The sequence below is a fragment of the Salmo trutta genome, chromosome 15 (genome assembly GCF_901001165.1).
Source record: "Salmo trutta chromosome 15, fSalTru1.1, whole genome shotgun sequence".
Taxonomy (NCBI): Eukaryota; Metazoa; Chordata; class Actinopteri; order Salmoniformes; family Salmonidae; genus Salmo; species Salmo trutta.
The window spans coordinates 57,646,930-57,670,915 of record NC_042971.1 but is presented as its reverse complement, the minus strand read 5'-3'; the positions used below and the strand labels follow the sequence as shown (position 1 = coordinate 57,670,915).

General features: G+C 42.9%; 1 protein-coding gene across 3 annotated transcripts in view; it reads left to right on the top strand.

Moving 5' to 3' along the window:
* The window catches only part of LOC115149437 (uncharacterized protein KIAA2026), a 71,897-nt gene that overhangs the window by 40,986 nt on the left and 6,925 nt on the right, over nucleotides 1–23,986 (top strand). Inside the window, exons 2-6 of one of the 3 annotated variants that reach the window (XM_029692292.1) lie at nucleotides 11,723–11,772; nucleotides 13,418–13,618; nucleotides 13,850–15,408; nucleotides 19,327–19,397; nucleotides 19,496–19,594. In XM_029692292.1, coding sequence (XP_029548152.1) covers nucleotides 11,723–11,772; nucleotides 13,418–13,618; nucleotides 13,850–15,408; nucleotides 19,327–19,397; nucleotides 19,496–19,594 — 1,980 coding nt within the window. Of the gene's footprint in view, nucleotides 1–9,866; nucleotides 11,773–13,417; nucleotides 13,619–13,849; nucleotides 15,409–19,326; nucleotides 19,398–19,495; nucleotides 19,595–23,986 lie in introns of those variants that run through there. The other 2 variants (XM_029692290.1, XM_029692291.1) reach the window with 2 other exon arrangements.

Genomic DNA, 23,986 nt, shown 5'->3' with positions numbered 1-23,986 from the left:
ACCTCTCTCCCATTTGACCTAGATAGTTTGTATTTATTGATATGTAGGCTACGTGTGCCTTTAAAAAAACATGGATGCAGTTCTGTCCTATGAATGTTATGTATTATGTCATGTTCTGTGTGGACCCCAGGAAGAGTAGCTGCTGCTTTTGTAACAGCTAATGGGGATCCTAATAAAAATACCAAAACTACATTCTCACACAGGTGTTCCTCTTGTCCAGGTGGGAGAGGGCAGTGTAGAATGCAATAGAGACCGCGTCATCTGTATCTGTTGGGGGAAGATGTGGATTTAAAAAAGGGAGGGAAAAAAAGCAGCCCATACTCAATATGATGGACAACAATTGATCACGTCTAGCTTCCTCTTACCACTTGCTCTCTCAATGCAATACTCTACCTAAACTGTTAACCGTGTTTGGCCGGGGTAGGCTGTCATTGTAAATAAGAATTTGTTCTTAACTGACTTGCCTAGTTAAGATAAAATAAAACAATTGGCATCAGGCAATTAGTGGGTGTGGCCAACGCACCTGTCTTGTATCATCAAAAGTGGAACCTGCCTGGAATAAATTGGACCAAAGACCTATTGATTGAGCTCTGCTCGACTACTACTGTGGGTCTCTATCGACATCTAGTGGTTGAACCATAGACTGCATGTAATTGAACTTTAAAAAAAGTTATTGCGCCTCTGAATACTGAACAGTAGCCTGCAGTGCATGTATGTAGGCCTTCTGCAGATGTCAACCAGCACTAACCTATTTGAACTGATTAATCTAAGTGGCATGCCGTGGTTTCACGGGCCCCCGCAAGGTCTGAGCAAGCCCCCCCAACACCAAATAATTATTAACATTTTTGGGAAACTGCTAACTTCCTACAATTCTACACATTTTGCCATGGGGCAAAGAGAATATGTGCAGTTTTATAGCTAATCTCATGCTATTCTACACATTATGCGATGAGGCTGAGAGAAGATGTTGCTGTTTAAAGTACATTTCCTGCAATTATACACATATTGCCATGGGGCAGAGAGGAAAATGTGAAATTTTATAGGTAATCTCATGCTATTCTACATATTTTGCAATGAGGCTGAGAATTTCTTTTCAGTTTTACAGCTAGTTTCCTGTCACTTTAGACATTTTTGCCGTGTTCATATCCTGTCTGGGAGGTGGGGGGATCATAGAGATCCTATTAAATTACTAAAGGGGCTATGTCATAAACTCTCAAAGTTACAGTATGGGGTGCAAATGGTCAGGGATAAATCCAAGCCATTCTAATTGGAGTGAATGGCAGTATAGGCATAATCCTGATTTTACTTATGCAGGAAATTAAACAAAGGCATGTGTTGTATCAGAAATTGTGTAATATAATTATTGTCAACCTAACATAGTGTCATATAATCATAAATACAGTTTATTCTGGTTTTATACACATTTTCTGTATAAATAGCCTCTAAAATATATGTAAACAGAACAAAAGTGTATCATTTTGTGTTTTCTTGAAAAGCTGAGAGTGGTATTACATCATACAATATCAGTACTTGTTGCATTTACAACCAATCATCTATTCTAAGTGCTGTCATCCACTGATTTCAGCCAGTGTTTGGCTGTGGATGGACTGCATTGTTTGAATGGAATGTTGGCATATTGGCAGTTCATTTGAAAACGTTATAGAATCATTCCTCTAAAACTGTCTGTCAAGCTAGCTAACAAACATATATGGTGCTGATAAATTCTACAAATTCATTATTTTACACTATCTTATCACAGCACTGTAGTGGTGTAAAATACTTAAGTAAAAATACTTAAAATAACGACTTAAGTCGTTTTTGGGGGATATCTGTACTTTACTTTACTATTTATGTTTTTGACAACTTATACTTTTACTTCACTACATTCCTGAAGAAAATCAGGTACCTTTTACTCCATACATTTTCCCTGACTCCCAAAAGTACTCTTTATATTTTGAATGTTTAGCAGGACAGGAAAATGGTTCAATTCAATAACCTGGTCTCAGAGCATTTTGTATTATTCTGTACGTAAATATGTGACATTCCATTTTACCTAGTCAGTTGTACATCTGAATGCATTCTACTGAAATTAGTATGATATGTTACGTTTCGTATGGTGTGTATTAATTTGTGGATGTCCATCACCTATTTTGTATGATATGTTCCGAATTACAATTCATATTATGTTACGGATTTGCGAAACGTACAATACGTTACTGATTTGCAAAATGTACAATATGTTACGAATTTGCCAAAAACGTATGTTATGTTACAAATTCTAGCTAGTGGCTAGGTGGCTAATATTTGCGAGCTTGCTAACGTTAGCTAGGCTAGGAGTTTGGGGTTAAGGTTAGGGTTAAGTTTAGGAGTTGGGTTAAGGTTAGTGTTAGGGCAAGGGGTTAGCTAAAAGGGTGAAGGTTAGTTGCAGGGTTAGCTAAAAAGGTTAAAGTTAGGGTTAGGGGAAGGGTTAGCTAACATGCTAAGTAGTTGCAAAGTAGATAAAAGGTAGTAAGTAGTTGAAAAGTTACTAATTAGCTAAAATGCTAAAGTTGTCCGTGATGAGATTTGTACTTGCAACCTTTGGGTTCGGGTTATACGCATACCCATCCACCCTGACCAACCACCTCCCTGTCGTTTTTGCCTTAAGTAACCATCTGTATTATACCAAACATAACATATCATACATAATGGTGTGTCTTGGATTTACGTACAGAATAATACAAAATGCTCAGAGACCAGGTTGAGTGCACGCACTTATCAAGAGAACATCCCTGTTCATCCCTGCTACCTCCCAATTTCTCAGATTCACTAAACACTCATGCTACGTTTGTAAATTATGTCTGAGTGTTGGAGTGTGCCCCTGGTTGTCCGTAAACAAAAAAAAACAAGAAAATAGTTGATTTAGCCCCTTACTTTTGATACTTAAGTATATGTTTGCAATTTGTTTTACTTTTGATAATTAAGTATATATTTGCAATTTGTTTTACTTTTGATACTTAAGTATATATATACCCAAATACTGTTAGAATTTTACTCAAGTATTATTTTACTGGGTGACTTTCACTTTTACTCAAGTATGACTACTTTTTCTACCACTGCAGCACTGGCAAACCATAGTTGACTAACTCCGACCAAAATGGTTCATGTCCATTCTAGTAGTATTCTAATTCCTAATTGTACGGGGGGAGGAAGCACGGAGCGACAGTGAGAAAATGTGTTTGTGGTCTCATGAGTCGGTGGAGAATCGAGATAGAATCCATCGTTTCATATTGTGGTAGGCGGTTTAGCAACAGCTGTGCTGAACTGTGGTCGACATGGGTGATAGTTATGATGGTGTGGGTGGGGATGATGAAAGTCAAGGACCTGGATGGTCTGTGGTGAAAGGTAAAAGCGCTGCTGACAGCAGTGGCAGTTCTAGTGTTGAGTGCATGAAGAGGACGAAGGTAGTGAATAACCATATTAATGATGTGTTGGAGTGGAAAGTTGTAACCGTGTTTGATGCGACCACAGGGTCTCATCTACACCCTATTCGATTAACCAATGCCGAAAAGAAAGAGATAGGTGAAATCACATTAGCCCCGTTCATTGGTAATGGTAGACTGTTAATATTCTGTGCTGACAATGTTCAGCGAGGGAAGATTCTGAAAAAATGAAAGCTCTCAATGGAAAGAAAATCACAAGTCATGTCCCTGGATCTTCGGCTAAGCTGAGGGGGGTCATTTCTGGGGTTCCACAATCTATAGATGATATAAAAGAAAATGTAGAAGGGGGCATAGTGGTTGAAGCCAAAAGGCTGTTCAGTAAGAAAGAGGGGCAGAGAAGTGAAAGCCTGTCAGTACTATTCATGTTTGAGCACGTTTTGCCTAAGAAGGTACAGATGGGCTGCCTGGCTTTCAGTGTTAGAGAGTTTGTCCCACCTCCATTAAGGTGTTTTAAATGCCAAACAATGGGACATGTAGCTACTCTGTGCAAAGGAAAGAAAAGATGTACAAAATACCAACAAAAAAACCCACCAAACTACCAAAAAATGTATAAATAAACTAAACTAAATCAAACAACTTTCTGTTAAAATACAAAACATATCTGATCCCTACACAGGCTCAAGGGGAACCTGGGAGGGCGGGTCTTCCGGCGCCAGTACCCCTTGCAAGCCTTCAAATGTAAAATCCTTAAGTCCCAAAAACGTTTCTGCCGCAGCCACAATAATGTCCAGTTTCTTAAACTTATTTAAGACTTGTACCTTACAGTTTACATCTGTGGCAACGAATGCCTCAAAATCCACCTTTTTAACACACATGGTATTTTTTTGACTGGCAGCAAACATTTACTACAGGCTGTGATGCGTCCCGTACCATATCTTCACTAGGATCACTTGTTTTCTCAATTCTTTTAATCGTCTTCGCATAGGAGATTTGATTGACCACACTAACTATTGCCACCTCAATCTCCTTCACCCTTACAGGGCACTCCAGGTACTTGGGATCATGATCTCCACCACAATGGCAACACTGTCGTCCTTCTACACACCTTTCTTCAATATACTCTGTCCGTCTGCACACATTAGAAACATGGCCAAATCTTTTACAATTCTTACACTGCAATGGTTTGGGGACGAAAGCTACAGCGTATCTTACATAACCAAGCTTCATATGCGTCGGTATTTTCTCTTTATCAAAAAACAACAGGACCGACAGACTTTCTTCTTTTTCTTCATTCACCCAGTGGGTCAGATGCCGGGCACCAACCACACCAGGAATTCTCTTCAGGTATTCAACCTGAACATCCGTCGTCACCCCTGAGATGACTCCTTTGACAGGTGCTCTATTCCGAAGTTCAAAACAAAAAACTTCTGTTGTCTAGATTCTGTTGAGACTCACTGCAATCTTCCTCTGTTCTTCAGAAATACAATTAATCTAAATAAGACCATTCCTGGTCACTATTTCAGACTCCACTTTTCCCAGCGCATACTTCACAATTTGACACCTCAAATGGGTCTCCCACATATGCATTCTTACTCAACAAATGCATCCCAACAAGAAGCGATTCATTATCATATCTTTAATACACGTATCCTCCACTCCAATTGTAGAAAATTTCCTTTCAGTTTTCGATACTACTGTTGTCCATTCAGATCATTCGTCACCAACTTTGCCTGATGCGCTGCTTTATTCAAACTCAGCATCCACTTCCGCCATCTTTCCCAATCTGTCCCTCACCCTCTCCTCCATCAACAACCTCCCTTCCCTAATAATACTAATGATGGAATGTCTCAGTATGATGACAATTAGAGTTATGGGTTTTGTCATCGTTCAGTGGAATGCCAGAAGCCTTATTGCTAACGGTCAGGAGTTTAAGAAATATGTAAAAGATTTTTTTGTATTTTTGGTATTTTATTAGGATCTCCATTAGCTGTTGTGAAAGCAGCAGCTACTCTTCCTGGGGTCCACACAGAACATGAAACATGGCATAACACAGAACATTAATAGGCAACAGCTCAAGGACAGAACTACATAAATAAATACAAAATGACAAAAGGCACACGTAGCCTACATATCAATACATACACACAAACTATCTAGGGGAGAGGCGTTGTGCCGTGAGGTGTTGCTTTAAATGTTTTTTGAAACCAGGTTTGCTGTTCACTTCACAGAGTTCCATGCAATAATGGCTCTATATAATACTGCACACTTTATTGAATTTGTTCTGGATTTGGGGACTGTGAATAGACCCCTGGTGGCATGTCTGGTGGGGTAAGTGTGTGTGTCAGAGCTGTGTGTAAGTTGACTATGCAAACAATTTGTGATTTTCAACACATTAATGTTTCTTATAAAAAGAAGAAGTGATGCAGTCAGTCTCTCCTCAACTCTTAACCAAGAGAAACTGGCATGCATAGTATTTGCATCAGCCCTCTGATGAAGAGCAAGATGTGCCGCTCTGTTCTGGGCCAGCTGCAGCTTAACTAGCTCTTTCCTTGCTTTTTGAAGTGTGGTGTCAAAAAAAGCAGATCATCTCTATATTACAGACAGACCTCTTCCCATCTTTACAACCATTAAATCTATATGTTTTGACCATGAGAGTTTACAATCTAAGGTAACACCAAGTAATTTAGTCTCCTCAACTTGTTCAACAGCCACACCATTCATTACCAGATTCGGCTGGTCTTACTCAATGTCTTACTCACGGAGAAGGAGAGTCCACAGTCCTTGGTAGCGGGCCACGTCGGTGGCACTGTGTTATCCTGAAAGCGGGCAAAGAAGGTGTTTAGCTTGTCTGGAAGCAAGACGTCGGTGTCTGTGACTTGGCTGGTTTTCCTTTTGTAGTCTGTGATTGTGTGTAGACCCCACTACATACATCACGTGTCTGAGCCGTTGAATTGTGACTCCACTTTGTCTCTGTACTGACGGTTTGCCTGTTTGATTGCCTTACGGAGGGAATAACTACACTGTTTGTATTTGACCATATTCCCAGTCACCTTGCTATAGTTAAGTGCGGTAGTTCGGGCTTTCAGTTTTGCGTGAATGCTGCCATCTATCCACGGTTTCTGGTTAGGGTAGGTTTTAATAGTCACAGTGGGTACAACATCTCCTATACACTTTCTGATAAACTCAGTCACCGTATCAGTGCATTCGTCAATGTTATTCTCGGAGGCTACCCTTGAACATATCCCAGTCCGCGTGATAAATACCTTCACCCCAGTCTGAGGTCCTGAGTGCTCTGGAGCAGGTTTTCATCAAGGATCTCTCTGTACTTTGCTTTGTTCATCTTTGCCTTGATCCTGACTAGTCTCCCAGTTCCTACCACTGAAAAACATCCCCACAGCATGATGCTGCCACCACCATGCTTCACCGTAGGGATGGTGCCAGGTTTCCTCCAGACGTGACGCTTGGCATTCAGGCCAAAGAGTTCAATCTTGGTTTCATGTTTAAGCATCTACCTGATGAGGTCATGCACGTTCTTCTAAGATTCTTTAATAGGATTTGGAGTGAGGGGGTTATACCTTCTGGTTGGAAACGTGCAGTAATATTACCTTTTGTATATCCTGGTAAGGACCCTTCATGTGCTGATAGTTACATTCCAATGGCACTTATGTAAACTGATGGAAAAGATGATAGTCAACAGATTGTCATATTTCCTGGAGCATAGCTAGATCTACATGGGATGCATTTGTAAAGGTGAGCAATGAAGTTGAAAAAACTCTGGTCATGAAAGAAGTAATGGCTACTGTGTTTTTTTACATTGAAAAGGCCTATGACACTATGTGGAGAGAAGGCCTATTGATTAAGATGGAAAGACTTGGTATTGGTGGGAGATTGTATAACTGAGTTTTGGCCTTCTTATTTAATAATAATTTTCGAGATAAAATACAGTCGATTTTATCTGATGCCTATGGAGTTGACAATGGTATTTCTCAAGGCAGTGCTATCAGTCCTATTTTGTTCAATATTATGATTAACGATGTGTTTTTGAATGAAGGTAGGGATATTGGGCCTTTCCTATATGTTGATGATGGAGCTGTTTGGAAGAGGGGAAGGAATGTCTCTCATGTGACCAAGTCTATTCAACAAGCTATGTTGGATGTTGAAAGATGGTCGATTGACTGGGGTTTTAAATTGTCAGTGGTGAAGTCTTGTATGTTCTTCTCAAAGAAAAAAGTTGCTGATAATATACAGTTGTTTCTGTATGGACAGCCTATGTGGAGGGTTTGTAAGTACACATATTTGGTTATATGGTTCAATGAGCAATAGACATGGAAATATTATGTCCTAAATGTTGAAACAAAGTGTAAGAATGTGGTGAATCTTATGCTGACATTCAATCGTTGCTGGATATTTATAGAGCTCTGATCAGGACGACAATTGATTACGGGTGTATCGTTTATGGAACAGTGGAGAGACTTGGCTTCAGAAGCAGGACAGAATCCAGTATATTGTCACGCACTGACCATAGAGAGCCCTCGGGGTTCTCTATCGTGTTTTATAGGTCAGGGCGTGACTAGGGGGTGTTCTAGTCTTTAATTTCTATGTTGGTGTGAGTATGGTTCCCAATTGGAGGCAGCTGATGATCGTTGCCTCTAATTGGGGATCATACTTAGTGTGGTCCTTTTCCCACCTGCGTTGTGGGATATTGTTTTTGTTTAGTGCTATGTGCGCTACGAACTGCACGTTCGTTTATTTGTTGCGTTGAAGTTGCACTAAAATAAATATGTGGAACTCTACCTACGCTTTGCTTTGGTCCACTCATTATAATGAACGTGACATATATAGCTTTAAGGATATGTATTGGTGCATTTGAATCAACATCTGTATGTGCCATACTAGTGGAGGCAAGTGAGATGCCTTTGGATATATGGTATCCAAATTGTTATTAGCTTAGTGGGTTAGGCTAAAAGGCTGTGAGATTGACCTTCCCATTGCTACAGTTCTAGATGACTGGGAATATACTAGTAGACAAGGCAGTGGTTTTGGTTGGACAGTTGGAAAGCTTGCTGATGAGAGTGGTTTGGGGGAGTTGGAAGTTGGCCCTTCTGTGGTGATAGGGGATGTTCCTCCGTGGTTACTACCAGATCCTGTTGTTGATCTAACCTTGGTAGAGAAAATAAAATATTGGTAGTTGCCCTCCAGTGGGTGGAGGACATACAACCTGTCAGAATTATAGTATGCTCAGATTCTCTGTCTGTATTGAATAGTTTATCATCTGGAAAATCTAATAGGAGTGACCTACTATTGGAGGCGTTCTGTTCTTATGGAGAATTGAGAGACTGGGTGTAGTAGTGAGATTGTGCTGGGTCCCAGCCTATTCGGGTGTGGAAGGGAATTAAATTGTAGACCAGATAGGCAAAAGAGCTTTAAAACAAGATATAATTCATATTAATGTTCCACTGGGTAGAGGTGAGGCCAAATGTAAGATCAGAGACATATTGATAGATGTGTGGCAGAAAAGATGGAACTCTTGAGCACAAGGGCTGGCATTTATATGCTCTCCAAAGAAAGGTCAGTGGACCAAGATTCAAATGTCATATTAGGAAGGAAGAGGTGGTGTTTGCTCGATTGACCTAAGACATTGTACATTGAAATCGTCATTACATCTGGATGGCAAGCATGTGAATGGTTTTTGTCTGGAGTGTATGGTCAATGAAACGCTGGAACATGTGTTGTTATATTGTTATAAGTATGTCTGAAGAGAGGGAAAGTTTGAAGTGTAGGGTCATTGAGGTTAGATGGGATAGGGGAGGTTTTTAGGGGATGTGGGAGGGTCTATTAAAAGTTAGAAGGGCTCTTTTTTATTTTCTCATAAGTACTGAGTTAGGTTGGAGGATGTAGAAATGTGGCCTTAATGTTGTAAACCGTGATTGACCACACACTCCAACACAGTAAGTGGCAGCATGCAACTTTAACATTTGTTTGCGGACCGCCATTATAGAAGAATATATATGTAGCCAGTGATTAACTTTATTATTTTACCTTTAGTTAACTAGGCAAGTCAGTTAAGAACAAATTCTTATTTTCAATGACGCCTAGGAACACTGGGTTAACTGCCTTGTTCAGGGGGAACAATTTGACTGACTCATCTCTCTAAATTACTTGTCAACTTGCCATCAGTCTGACATTAATTGCCGGTGGTAAAATTGACATCTGACATGCTTTTCACCTGTACCTGCATAAAAAGGCAGGTAATAACTTGAAGAGCACAGGTTAGAATTACAAAGTGTGCTTGCCAAGGCTCATCACCTCTCCTTGTAATCTTAGGGTATACAAATATGCCCATAATTCATCGACATTTTGTCTGAACAACTCGTTAACATTGGTAAAGTAATTATATTGCCAGAGGGAAATAAGTACTCTCTCAGTATTATGAAACCCAAATAAAAAAATCTGTTCCACGCGACTACGTCAGGGTGTATGTACACGCACCAGGACGATGCAAAGATACGTCGTTCGGGGAATATTTTGTTAGCTAGCTAGCTAGCTAGCATAGCCTCTCTGGTGTAACGGACTCGATACCTGGCTAACTTTGTAGACTGTTGAGTTAGAAAGTTCTCTAGCTAGATTTATGCTAGTTAGTTTAATTTCAGAAAATGTTGAAGTTAGATAACTTACATTAATTGTTAGCTAACCGGCTAACTATGGCTAGCTAGCTTCCTAGCAAGCTTGCTGAATTGATGGTTCTTCTCATTTAGCTGTCTATCTTTCTAGCTAAACTAGTTTCCTTGGCTCATCATAGCAATGATTCATCGCCGTGTTGCCTAAAATGTCCCCTGATAACGTTGCGTCGGACACTGCAGACGCAGGCCTCTGACTGGAAACAATGAGCTCAATGATAGGCTGTGAAGGAGACACAGCCACACTGCCTGTACAACGCCGGCTAACTAGCTGCTAGCTAACAAGTTGGCCAGCTAACTAGCAGTTTGTACCGCTTGTATCGGACGCGACCTTAAAGCGCTGATTGTGAGGTATGAGTAACGGCCTTGTAAATTGACCTAGCTATATTTGTCGAATCTAGACTATCAGTCCCATCAGATAATTTATCACAGAAAAGTTAGACTAGGTAATAGCTATATGGCAAATTTTGAACTTCACTTTGTTACTTGTCAACTAATGTTTATTAGTTTGTGGTGGATTAGCTAAATAAGCCCAACCTAATAATTTTATGAACAAATAACAATGTTCGCTGTCAAACGAACGTTCATAACATATCTCACAATGCTGTCTAGTTAACTAAATCATAAGTAGCTAGCTAGTACTAGCTACTGTTTGGCTAGCTAGCTAGTTGGCTAGCTAGGTAGCACTGTAACGTCAACTCATTCTTATACGTGCCGGTGAATGTTTTGAAGAGTCAAAACGAGGAAGGACTAGCCAAGTTATGTATGTGACCGTATTTGGCAGGATATAATATATCCACTGCCAATTGTGCATGATAATTTGGTTAAAAAAAAAAGATGGCAACAAAGCTTACTAATGTTAGGTTGCGGTCAGCTGGTTAGCTAACAAGGTTAGCCAATAAAAGAGTCCGTTTTTTTTTTTAGTTAATTAGCTACCTCCTATTGAAAAACAGGGCAGCCAGCAACATGAAAGTGCAAACTGAAACCTTTAACCCACCCAAGGTGCCACAAAACGACACAGGGGAGCAGCAAGACTTGTCTGACAAGAAGGACGGCCACAATAGTCATTTATTTTTTCTCAACCGAGACTGTCAGAATGAACTGGGTTCAGGATCTCAGAGTGTTCACATTATATCATCATTAGACTCCAAATGGCACAGCGCTGAACGCAGCAGCCTAGTCACCAAAGGAGGACTCAGCAACGGAACCTCCCTGGAGAATGTTTATGTTCTTTCCCACAGTACTACGAGTAATCCTGCGCTAAGACATGATGGGGTGCCTGAAATCTCAAACGAACTGTCATTGTCAGAGGTTTGCATACCTACCACAGTTACAGTTGAAGAAGACCTTAGCTATGAGTTACAGCAGGCCTATAGGATATTTAATGGCTTTCTTCTGGAAAAGCACAAAGGCATTATGAGCCCCTTCTTGCACCCCATTGGCCTTGAAAAACACACTGACCGGGTCAGGGGTCACATCAAGAAGTCCATGTGTTTCAGAAGGATGGAGGAGAAGTTTGTTAGCCGGGAGTATGAAACAATCACAGAGTTTGTAGCAGACTTCAGGCTAATGCTAGAGAACTGTTATAGGCACCATGGAATTGACCACTGGATTTCTAAACAGGCACAGAAATTGGAAATAATGCTTGAGCAGAAGTTGACACTGCTGTCAAGGTAAGCCTTACATACCTACAGTGCATTCAGAAACAATTCAGACATCTTAACTTTTTCCACATTTTGTTATTTTAGTCTTATTCTAAAATTGATTAAATTGCCCCCCCCATCTACACACAATACCCCATAATGTCAAAGGAAAAACAGTTTGAGAATTTTTTGCAATTATACAGTCTAACAATTAAACATAAATTGAAATATCACATTTACATAAATATTCAGACCCTTTACTCAGTACTTTGTTGAAGCACCTTTGACAGCGACTACAGCCTCGAGTCCTCTTGGGTATGACGCTACAAGCTTGGCACACCTGTGTTTGTAGAGTTTCTCCCATTCTTTTCTGCAGATCCTCTCAAGCTCTGTCTGGTTGGATGGATGGGGAGTGTCGCTGCACAGCTATTTTCAGGTCTCTCCAGAGATGTTTGATTGGGTTCAAGTTCGGGTTCTGGCTGGGCCACTCAAGGACATTCAGAGACTTGTTCCGTAACCACTCCTGTGTTGTCTTGGCTGTGTGCTTAGGGTTGTTGTCCTGTTGGAAGGTGAACCTTTGCCCTAGCCTGAAGTCCTGAGCGCTCTGGAGCAGGTTTTCATCAAGAATCCTGACTAGTCTCCCTGCCGCTGAAAAACATCCCCACAGAGTGATGCTGCTACCACCATGCTTCACCTTAGTGATGGTGCCAAGTTTCCTCCAGATGTGACGCTTGGCATTCAGGCCAAATAATTCAATCTTGGTTTCATCAGACCAAAGAATCTTGTTTCTCATGGTCTGAGAGTCCTTTAGGTGCCTTACTGAGGAGTGGTTTCCTTCTGGCCACTACCGTAAAGGCCTGATTGGTTTAGTGCTGCAGAAATGGTTGTCCTTCTGGAAGGTTCTCCCATCTCCACAGAGGAACTCAGGAGCTCTGTCAGAGTGACTATCGGATTCTTGGTCACCTGCCTGACGAGGCCCTTCTCCCCCGATTGCTCAGTTTGGCCAGGAGTCCAGCTCTAGGAAGAATCTTGGTGGTTCCAAGCTTCTTCCATTTAAGAATGATGAAGGCCACTGTGTTCATCGGGACCTTTAATGCTGCTGAAATGTTTTGGTAGCCTTCCCCAGATCTGTGCCTCGACACAATCCTAGCTTGGAGCTCTACGGACAATTCCTTCGACCTCATGGCTTGGTTTTTGCTCTGACGTGCACTGTCAACTGTGTGACCTTATATAGACAGGTGTGTGCCTTTCCAAATCATGTCCAATCAATTGAATTTACCACAGGTGGACTCCAATCCTGTTATAGAAACATCTCAAGGATGATCTGTAGAAACCGGATGCACCGGAGCTCAATTTCGAGTCTCATAGCAAAGGGTCTGAATGCAAAATGTGGGAAATAGTCAAGGGATCTGAATACTTTCCGAATGCACGGTACATATATTCGTTCAAGTATTCATGACACAGCCTACATATTGTACATGCATTCATCCATCCACATTTTAAAATACACACATTCAATGGTATGGATTCTTTCTTCAGTTGCTGCTGTAGTAGTAACTAAAAGTAAAACATTTTCAAACATCAGTAGTGTCTGTTTCATTCAGGACCCTTGATGAAATGACTGGGACCCTAACTAGCCCTATGATGCTGTGTCTGTATCCACCTACCCAACCAGGACGCTGCGAGAGAAGACCACTCTGGCAGTGACCTCCAAGGGTCGTTTGGGGACCGAGGATGAGAGGGGGCCCGTAGGCACCTCTGCCAGACGGAGGACAGTGCCTCGCAGCCTGGCTACGATCACAGTGGGGGGAAATGAGTCCATCATGGTCCAGGCACTCAGGCTGGAGGAGCAGCAGAGAGTCAAGGAAGAGAAGAGGTAAGATATGGATGGAATGTTCCAGTGCCTGAGGGTTTTCTATGTTCCCACTCCCTCCATGGTCAGAATAAAATTTGAAAATTTCATAGACTACTTAATCCTGACAACTGTGACAATATAATTACATTAAACATTTTAAATAATAATACTTCATTCTGTGTGTATGGCTGTGATTGTTTGTGTTTAGTAGGACATCTGGTTCATAAACTCATCCTTCATTTCTGATTGTAGGCAGCGGGAGCTAGATAAGAAGGAGGCGGAGGAGACCTCAGCCAAGGAGGTGGAGGAGTGGGAGCGCAGTCTTCTCTCCCAGGCCAACCAGACTCCCTTGAAGACCATGTGGGAACTCCCTGCCATCGGCCACTTCCTCTGCCTGGCTCAGGCAGCTCTCAACCTCCCAGAGATAGTGTTCTTTGAGCTGGAGCGGTGCCTCCTCATGCCTCGCTGCAGCATCTTCCTCTCCAAGATCATGAGTTCACTTCTTTGCCCGCCCCAGAGGAGGGGAACGCTCCACCGTCGCCCAGCTCTCACCTACTGCCGCTGGGAGTCGGAGCTCCGCCAGAGGGTGCAAGGCTGGTACTACGCTATGGGTACGGCGGAGGACCAGGGGTGGATGGCTGAGCAGCTGGGCCTATCCCATCAGTTCTTCAGGACAGTCGGGGTGGTTAGCCCCCTGGAGGAGAACCCCTTCCATCTCGTACCCTTCATCCAGCGCGTGTGGCTGCTCAAAGGCCTGTGTGACAACGTATACGAGACCCAGAAGGACGTGCAGGACGCTGTGCTGGGCCAGCCCATCCACGAGTGCCGAGAGTCCATCCTGGGCTACGACGGGAACGAGAACGCCTACATACATTTTCCGCATTTCTGCGGGGCGGACCTACGCATCTACTGCCAGAGTGTCAGTATGCCCTCTGACTTCCCCTTACCAGCTGTCTGGGTTAAGAGGGTGGAGCCTGACGAGGGGCTATCAGAGGACTCTGACAATCAGAAGGACTCTGACCACCTGGTTTCAATGGAGGAGGGGTCTGAGGAGAAACCTAGTTCTGACAGACGGAGTGGTGGGAGGGTTAAAGGAGACATGTGCAGGGGTGGAACTGGGCAATTTCACACATGGGGGGTGGAGGATGAGGAGGACTGTAAGCCTACTAATCAGAACAAACTCACTGGCTCTACTGGGCTCTCTTCACCTATCAATGACTTTGTGGGCAGAGGGAGTGTGAAGGAAGAGCCACAGGAATTGGAATATAGGCCTAATAGACTTCAGGTGAAGCAGGAAGAGGGGTCGGACGTATCATCAGGGTCATGTGAGCCGCGTCTCAGTGTGGGGGAACACTGCTATACAGGGAAGTCCCCTGCTCGCCCTGCTAGGGCAACAGATACCAGCAGGCCTGGTGTCACTGTACCCATGAGACTGAATGATGTCCATGTTAAAGTGGACAGGAACAAACTCACTGAGGGACGAAGATGTTGTCCAAAATGTTTCTCTAAAATTGGGACAAAGTCACAGGACAATCATCGCTGCTATTGTGCCACGGACAAGAAATCAACAACGTCACCCTCTGGTGCTGGCCACCCACGCAAGGTGAACGTGACAAAGAATAGGATGGACAGGATTCGGGTTAAGAAAACGAAAAGGAAGAAAGCTAGGGAATTGGGGGAACTACATGCAGCAGGTGGGCAGCGCAGATCAGACAGGAGCCCACTCTGTAAGGCCAAGGCAGCTAAATCCACTGTCAGGAGAGCTGCGACCGCCATCAAGAAAAAGGACAAGAGGAAAAAACGAAAAATGGGTAAGGAAAAGGAATACCTGTCTTGTAAATCAATATTTGACATTTTTGTTAGGCTAAATTAGGCCTATGTAAAATCACAGCTTGAGAGACTTGGCACTTGTTCAATGATGATGTATGACTGTCCCCAACAACAACCAAAAAAATCTTGGTCGACCAAGAGTCATCTGTTCTTTCGAGCAATCGATTTTTAAAGGTGTATTTTTCCATATAGACACATCCTATGTGTGTTAATCAAATCAACTATATTCACTGAGCTTGTCTGATGCTTTATGCACACTGTTTGATTAAATAATTAAGATGCACAAATGACTAGAGGGAGTCCGACCAGCAAGGGATTTGAATGTGCCTGGCCGGGCTCAGACTTGCTGCGCTGTGGTAAAAAAAAGGACAGCGAGTGACTGTGTGACCAGCACCCGTTGTCCTTCTCTCCTCCCTGCTGCAGCGACTACCACAGAACATCAGTGTTTATGGTGCGGTCTCTGCTGCAGCGACTACCACAGAACATCAGTGTTTATGGTGCGGTCTCTGCTGCAGCGACCACCACAGAACATCAGTGTTTATGGTGCGGTCTCTGCTGCAGCGACTACCACAGAACATCAGTGTTTATGGTGCGGTCTCTGCTGCAGCGACTACCACAGAACATCAGTGTTTATGGTGCGGTCTCTGCTGCAGCGACCACCACAGAACATCAGTGTTTATGGTGCGGTCTCTGCTGCAGCGACCACCACAGAACATCAGTGTTTATGGTGCGGTCTCTGCTGCAGCGACTACCACAGAACATCAACAGTGTTTATGGTGCGGTCTCTGCTGCAGCGACTACCACAGAACATCAACAGTGTTTATGGTGCGGTCTCTGCTGCAGCGACTACCACAGAACATCAACAGTGTTTATGGTGCGGTCTCTGCTGCAGCGACTACCACAGAACATCAACAGTGTTTATGGTGCGGTCTCTGCTGCAGCGACTACCACAGAACATCAACAGTGTTTATGGTGCGGTCTCTGCTGCAGCGACTACCACAGAACATCAAGTGTTTATCGTGCTGTCTATGTTGCTGAAGCTGTAACATAATTACAGCCATTTCTGACTGAAAAGTTCTGTTACCAGAAATCCCTCATTTGTTTAGGTTAAAACATTCCCTATTCCCTCAAACCCTGCTCTCTTTACGTGACACATGTATGCATCACATGCACGTGACCAATAGGGCCTGACCTATAGCATATCATAATCGCATCAATAAATTGGTTATAACAAACTGTGAACACCATGACAGCAAAATGGATGCAGAAGACGTGACAAACTGGAAATGGGGGAATGTGTACTGGTTTCTCAGGAAGTAAAGGGGAAGTCAGATGTGTGGAATAAATGTGACTAGTTGTTAAATACTGGAGATGAAGAAAAAGAAGGTAAGGAACAAGCTCTGCCTGCATATTATGTTTCCAAACAGATACTGTTAGATTACAATCTACTTTTTCTGTCTGTTTGGAACAGTTTAAACAACACTTAAATAAATGATAAGCATACCAGAGTCTGTTGTAACGTTTTTTTATCAAGCCTTTATTACAGCAAAGACTAAAAACAGTCGCATTCATTCGTGAATGCAATTTCCCGAAATGGAATGGTTTATTTATTGTTTAAGCTAATTATTCAAGGCTAGCTTTATTTTGTTTTAAAACTAAAATGCTTGATTACATTTGAAATCATGAATGACTCGTATGCTGTGTGAAGACCTGAACAAATGAATGAATGATCGATTTATACAGTAGCCTACAGTATATAAGCACGTTTTAGTGATGGACTGTTCCATCCCCACGGCTTCCACAATGGATTAGTCCACTCAGACAGGCACCAATCAGACAGCTGTCTTGTACACCATTTTTATAAATCAAATTTTATTTGTCACATGCGCCGAATACAGTGAAATGCTTACTTACAAGCCCTTTACCAACAATGCAGTTAAGAAAATACCCCCCAAAAAAGTAAGAGATAAGAATAACAAATAATTAAAGAGCAGCAGTAAATAACAATAGCAGGGCTATATACAGGGGTACTACCGGTACAGAGTCAATGTGCGGGGGCACATTGTAGACTGCTGTCTACTACGGTATTGAGGTAATATGTACATGTAGGTAGCGTTATTAAAGTGACTATGCATAGATAATAACAGAGTAGCAGCAGTGTAGAGGGGGGGGGGGGCAATGCAAATAGTCTGGGTAGCCATTTAATTAGATGTTCAGGAGTCTTATGGCTTGGGGGTAGAAGCTGTTTAGAAGCCTCTTGGACCAAGACTTGGTGCTCCTGTACCACTTGCCGTGCGGTAGCAAAGAGAACAGTCTATGACTGAGGTGGCTGGAGTCTGACCATTTTTAGGGCCTTCCTCTGACACCACCTGGTATAGAGGTCCGGGATGGCAGGAGGCTTGGCCCCAGTGATGTACTGGGCCGTACGCACTACCCTCTGTAGTGCCTTGCGGTTGGAGGACGAGCAGTGGTATGGAGCAAGCACACCAAGACAGTCGTGATGAGGGCACAACAAAACCTATTCCCCCTTAGGAGACTGAAAAGATTTGGCATGGGTCCTCAGATCCTCAAAAGATTTTACAGCTGCACCATCGAGAGCATCCTGACGGGTTGCGTCACTGCCATACCACTGCTCGGCCTCCAACCGCAAGGCACTACAGAGGGTAATGCGTACGGCCCAGTACATCACTGGGGCCAAGCCTCCTGCCATCCCGGACCTCTATACCAGGCGGGGTCAGAGGAAGGACCTAAAAATTGTCAGACTCCAGCCACCCTAGTCACAGACTGTTCTCTTTGTTGGTGATGTGATCATAAGGTGAATGCACCAATTTGTAAGTCGCTCTGGATAAGAGCGTCTGCTAAATGACGTAAATGTAAAATGATGTGGACGCCAAGGAACTTGAAGCTCTCAACCTGCTCCACTCCAGCCCCGTCGATGAGAATGGGGGCCTGCTCGGTCCTCCTTTTCCTGTTGTCCACAATCATCTCTGTCTTGATCACGTTGAGGGAAAGGTGTCCAAATTTCAGATTTTTGCATCCAACCGCTATGTCTTTGTGAGACGCGGTGTGGGTGAACGGATGATAACTGCATGTGTATTTCCCACCGTAAAGCATGGAGGAGGAGGTGTTAGGGTGTTTTTTGTTGTTGCTGTTAACACTGTCTGTAATTTATTTAGAATTCAAAGGCACACTTAACCAGCATAGCTACCACAGCATTCTGCAGCAATACGCCATCCCATCTGGTTTGGGCTTAGTGGGACTATCATTTGTTTTTCAACGGGACAATGACCCACACACCTCCAGGCTGTGTAAGGGCTAGTTGACCAAGAAGGAGAATGATGGAGTGCTGCATCAGATGACCTGGCCTCCACAATCACCCGACCTCAACCCAATTGAGATGGTTTGAGATGACTTGGACCGCAGAGTGAAGGAAAAGCAGCCATCAAATGCTCAGCATATGTAGGAACTCCTTTCAAGACTTTTGGGAAAGCATTGCAGGTCAAGCTAGTTGAGAGAATGCCAAGAGTGTGCAAAGCTGTCATCAAGGCAAATGGTGGCTATTTGAAGAATCTCAAATATAAAATATCTTTTGATTTGTTTAACCCTTTTTCTTTTGGTTACTACATATGTTATTTCATAGTTTTGATGTCTTCGCTATTATTCTACAATGTAGAAAATAGTCAAAAATAATGACTCTTGAATGAGTAGGTGTCAACTTTTGACTGGTACTATATGTATGTTATGTATGTTGCAACTGCTCGACGAAAGAAATCTCGGTCGACCAAACAATCGACCAGTCGACTAAACTGGGTCAGCCCTAACGAGATGTAATCTTGTTTATAATGCTTTGCCCCACTTATGTCTGAATTACTCAATAGAATAATCTTCTTCCTTCGCAGGAAGGAAGCTTAAGTCCAGGAAGCTGGCTTCAAAAAAGAAACCTCAACTCCCAGTTCAACCTGCATTCAGGGTAAACCCCACAGTTTGTTTGTTTTTGATGCAAAATATGGAATATGAATTGATATGCAACTTGAATCCATGAGTGATGATTTGTCCCTCGCTCTTCAGTTGGTGTGCACCAGTCTAGAGGAGCTGAGGGAACTCATCAGCAGGACGGAGGATGAGCTGGATGAGCTGGAGAGCACCAAAAAGACATCTGTTAGTAAAGTAATAAAATACATTTGATTTTGGAATTTTGATTGTGCTTTATCAAAAATACATTATAAACAGAAGTAACTATTACATACAGTATGGAAGGATTACATCGATACAGGTAAAAAAAAAATATTGCAGGAACACGTGTGTGTATTTGTGTGTGTGTGTGTGTATATGTATGTATATACACTGCTCAAAAAAATAAAGGGAACACTAAAATAACACATCCTAGATCTGAATGAATGAAATAATCTTATTAAATACTTTTTTCTTTACATAGTTGAATATGCTGACAACAAAATCACACAAAAATTTAAGTGGAAAACCACACTACCGGCTGACCCAACTTTGATGTAATGTCCTCAAAACAAGTCAAAATGAGGCTCAGTAGTGTGTGTGGCCTCCACGTGCCTGTATGACCTCCCTACAACGCCTGGGCATGCTCCTGATGAGGTGGCGGATGGTCTCCTGAGGGATCTCCTCCCAGAACTGGACTAAAGCATCCGCCAACTCCTGGACAGTGTGTGGTGCAACGTGGCGTTGGTGGATGGAGCGAGACATGATGTCCCAGATGTGCTCAATTGGATTCAGGTCTGGGGAACGGGCGGGCCAGTCCATAGCATCAATGCCTTCCTCTTGCAGGAACTGCTGACACACTCCAGCCACATGAGGTCTAGCATTGTCTTGCATTAGGAGGAACCCAGGGCCAACCGCACCAGCATATGGTCTCGCAAGGGGTCTGAGGATCTCATCTCGGTACCTAATGGCAGTCAGGCTACCTCTGGCGAGCACATGGAGGGCTGTGCGGCCCCCCAAAGAAATGCCACCCCACACCATGACTGACCCACCGCCAAACCGGTCATGCTGGAGGATGTTGCAGGCAGCAAAACGTTCTCCACGGCGTCTCCAGACTCTGTCACATCTGTCACGTGCTCAGTGTGAACCTGCTTTCATCTGTGAAGAGCACAGGGCGCCAGTGGTGAATTTGCCAATATTGGTGTTCTCTGGCAAATGCCAAACGTCCTGCACGGTGTTGGGCTGTAAGCACAACCCCCACCTGTGGACGTCGGGCCCTCATACCACCCTCATGGAGTCTGTTTCTGACCGTTTGAGCAGACACATGCACATTTGTGGCCTGCTGGAGGTCATTTTGCAGGGCTCTGGCAGTGCTCCTCCTGCTCCTCCTTGCACAAAGGCGGAGGTAGCGGTCCTGCTGCTGGGTTGTTGCCCTCCTACGGCCTCCTCCACGTCTCCTGATGTACTGCCTGTCTCCTGGTAGCGCCTCCATGCTCTGGACACTACGCTGACAGACACAGCAAACCTTCTTGCACAGCTCGCATTGATGTGCCATCCTGGATGAGCTGCACTACCTGAGCCACTTGTGTGGGTTGTAGACTCCGTCTCATGCTACCACTAGAGTGAAAGCACCGGCAACATTCAAAAGTGACCAAAACATCAGCCAGGAAGCATAGGAACTGAGAAGTGGTCTGTGGTCACCACCTGCAGAACCACTCCTTTATTGGGCGTATCTTGCTAATTGCCTATCATTTCCACCTGTTGTCTATTCCATTTGCACAACAGCATGTGAAATGTATTGTCAATCAGTGTTGCTTCCTAAGTGGACAGTTTGATTTCACAGAAGTGTGATTGACTTGGACTTACATTGTATTGTTTAAGTGTTCCCTTTATTTTTTTGAGCAGTGTATATATATATATATATATAATGTATATACAGTTGAAGTCAGAAGTTCAATACACATTAGCCAAATACATTTGAACTCAGTTATTCACAATTCCTGACATTTAATCCTATTCCATGTCTTAGGTCAGTTAGGATCACCACTTTATTTTAAGAAAGTGAAATGTCAGAATAATAGTAGAGTGATTTATTCCGGAGACACCTGAAACCCCACCTCTTTAAGGAATACCTTGGATAGTATTAAGTAATTCTTCTAACCCCCCCCAAAAAAGATATAGATGTACTATTGTAAAGTGGTTGTTCCACTGGATATCATAAGGTGAATGCACCAATTTGTAAGTCGCTCTGGATAAGAGCGTTTGCTAAATGACATAAATGTAAATGTATTTCAGCTTTTATTTCTTTCATCACATTCCCAGTGGGTCAGAAGTTTACATATACTCAATTAGTATTTGGTAGTATTGCCTTTAAATTGTTTAAATTGGGTCAAACATTTCGGGTTGCCTTCCACAAGCTTCCCACAATAAGTTGGGTGAATTTTGGACCATTTCTCCTGACAGCTGGTGTAACTGAGTCAGGTTTGTAGGCCTCCTTGCTCGCACACGCTTTTTCAGTTCTGCCCACAAATTTTCTATAGGATTGAGGTTCAGGGCTTTGTGATGGCTACTCCAATACCTTGACTTTGTTGTCCTTAAGCCATTTGCCACAACTTTGGAAGTATGCTTGGGTTCATTGTCCATTTGGAAGACCCATTTTTGCGACCAAGCTTTAACTTCCTGACTGATGTCTTGATATGTTGCTTCAATATATCCCCATCATTTTCCTACCTCATGATGCCATCTATTTTGTGAAGTGCACCAGTTCCTCCTGCAGCAAAGCACCCCCACAATATGATGCTGCCACCCCTGTGCTTCGCGGTTGGGATGATGTTCTTCGGTTTGCAAGCCTCCCCATTTTTCCTCTAAACATAACGATGGTCATTATGGCCAAACAGTTCTATTTTTGTTTCATGAGACCAGTGTACTTTTTGGAGAAATGTCCTATCTTCGTCCCCATGTGCAGTTGCAAACCTTAGTCTGGCTTTTTTATGGTGGTTTTGGAACAGTGGCTTCTTCCTTGCTGAGCGGCCTTTCAGGTTATGTCGATTATAGGACTCGTTTTACTGTGGATATAGATACTTTTGTACCTGTTTCTTCCAGCATCTTCACAAGGTCCTTTGCTGTTGTTCTGGGATTGATTTGCCCTTTTCGCACCAATGTACGTTCATCTCTAGGAGACAGAATGTGTCTCCTTCCTGAGTGGTATGATGGCTGTGTGGTCCCATGGTGTTTATACTTGCATACTATTGTTTGTACAGATGAACGTGGTACCTTCAGGCGTTTTGGAAATTGCTCCCAAGGATGTACCAGACTTGTGGAGATCTACAATTCTTTTCTGAGGTCTTGGCTGATTTATTTAGATTTTCCCATGATGTCATGCAAAGAGGCACTGAGTTTGAAGGTAGGCCTTGAAATACATCCACAAGTACACCTCCAATTGACTCAAATTATGTCAATTAGCTTATCAGAAGCTTCTAAAGCCATGACATCATTTTCTGGAATTTTCCAAGCTGTTTAAAGGCACAGTCAACTTAGTGTATGTAAACTTCTGACCTACTGGATCTGTCATACAGTGAAATAATCTGTCTGTAAACAATTGTTGGAAAAATTACTTGTCATGCACAAAGTAGATGTCCTAACCGACTTGCCAAAACTATAGTTTGTTAACAAGAAATTTGTGGAGTGGTTGAAAAATGACTTTTAATGACTCCAACCTAAGTGTATGTAAACTTCAAAAGTTTGGGGTCACTTAGAAATGTCCTTGTTCTTAAATAAAAGCAATTTTTTTGGGTCCATTAAAATAACTTCAAAAGTGATGAGAAACATGCCTCACAAGTCCTCAACTGGCAGCTTCATTAAATAGTAGCCGTAAAACACCAGTCTCAACGTCAACAGTGAAGAGGCGACTTCGGGATGCAAAGAAAAAGCCATATCTCAGACTGGCCAATAAAAATTAAGATTAAGATGGGTAAAAGAACACAGACAGAGGAACTCTGCCTAGAAGACCAGCATCCTGGAGTCGCCTCTTCACTGTTGATGTTGAGACTGGTGTTTTGCGGGTACTATCTAATGAAGCTGCCAGTTGAGGACTTGTCAGGCACCTGTTTCTCAAACTAGATACTCTAATGTACTTGTTCTCTTGCTCAGTTGTGCACCGGGGCCTCCCACTCCTCTTCTATTCTGGTTAGGGCCAGTTTGCCCTGTTCTGTGAAGGGAGCGGTAAACAGCGTTGTACAAGATCTTCACTTTCTTGGCAATTTCTTACATAGACTAGCCTTCATATCTCAGAACAGGAATTGACTGACGAGTTTCAGAATTAAGTTCTTTGTTTGTTGCACTTTTGAGCCTGTAATCGAACCCACAAATGCTGATGCTCCGGATACTCAAGTAGTCTAAAGAAGGCCCGTTTTATTGCTGCTTTAATCAGAACAATACTTTTCAGCTGTGCTAACATAATTGCAAAAGTGTTTTCTAATGATCAATTAGCCTTTTAAAATGATAAACTTGGATTAGCTAACACAATGTGCCATTGGAACACAGGAGTGATGTTTGCTGATAATGGGCCTCTGTACGCCTATGTAGATATTCCATAAAAAATCTGCCGTT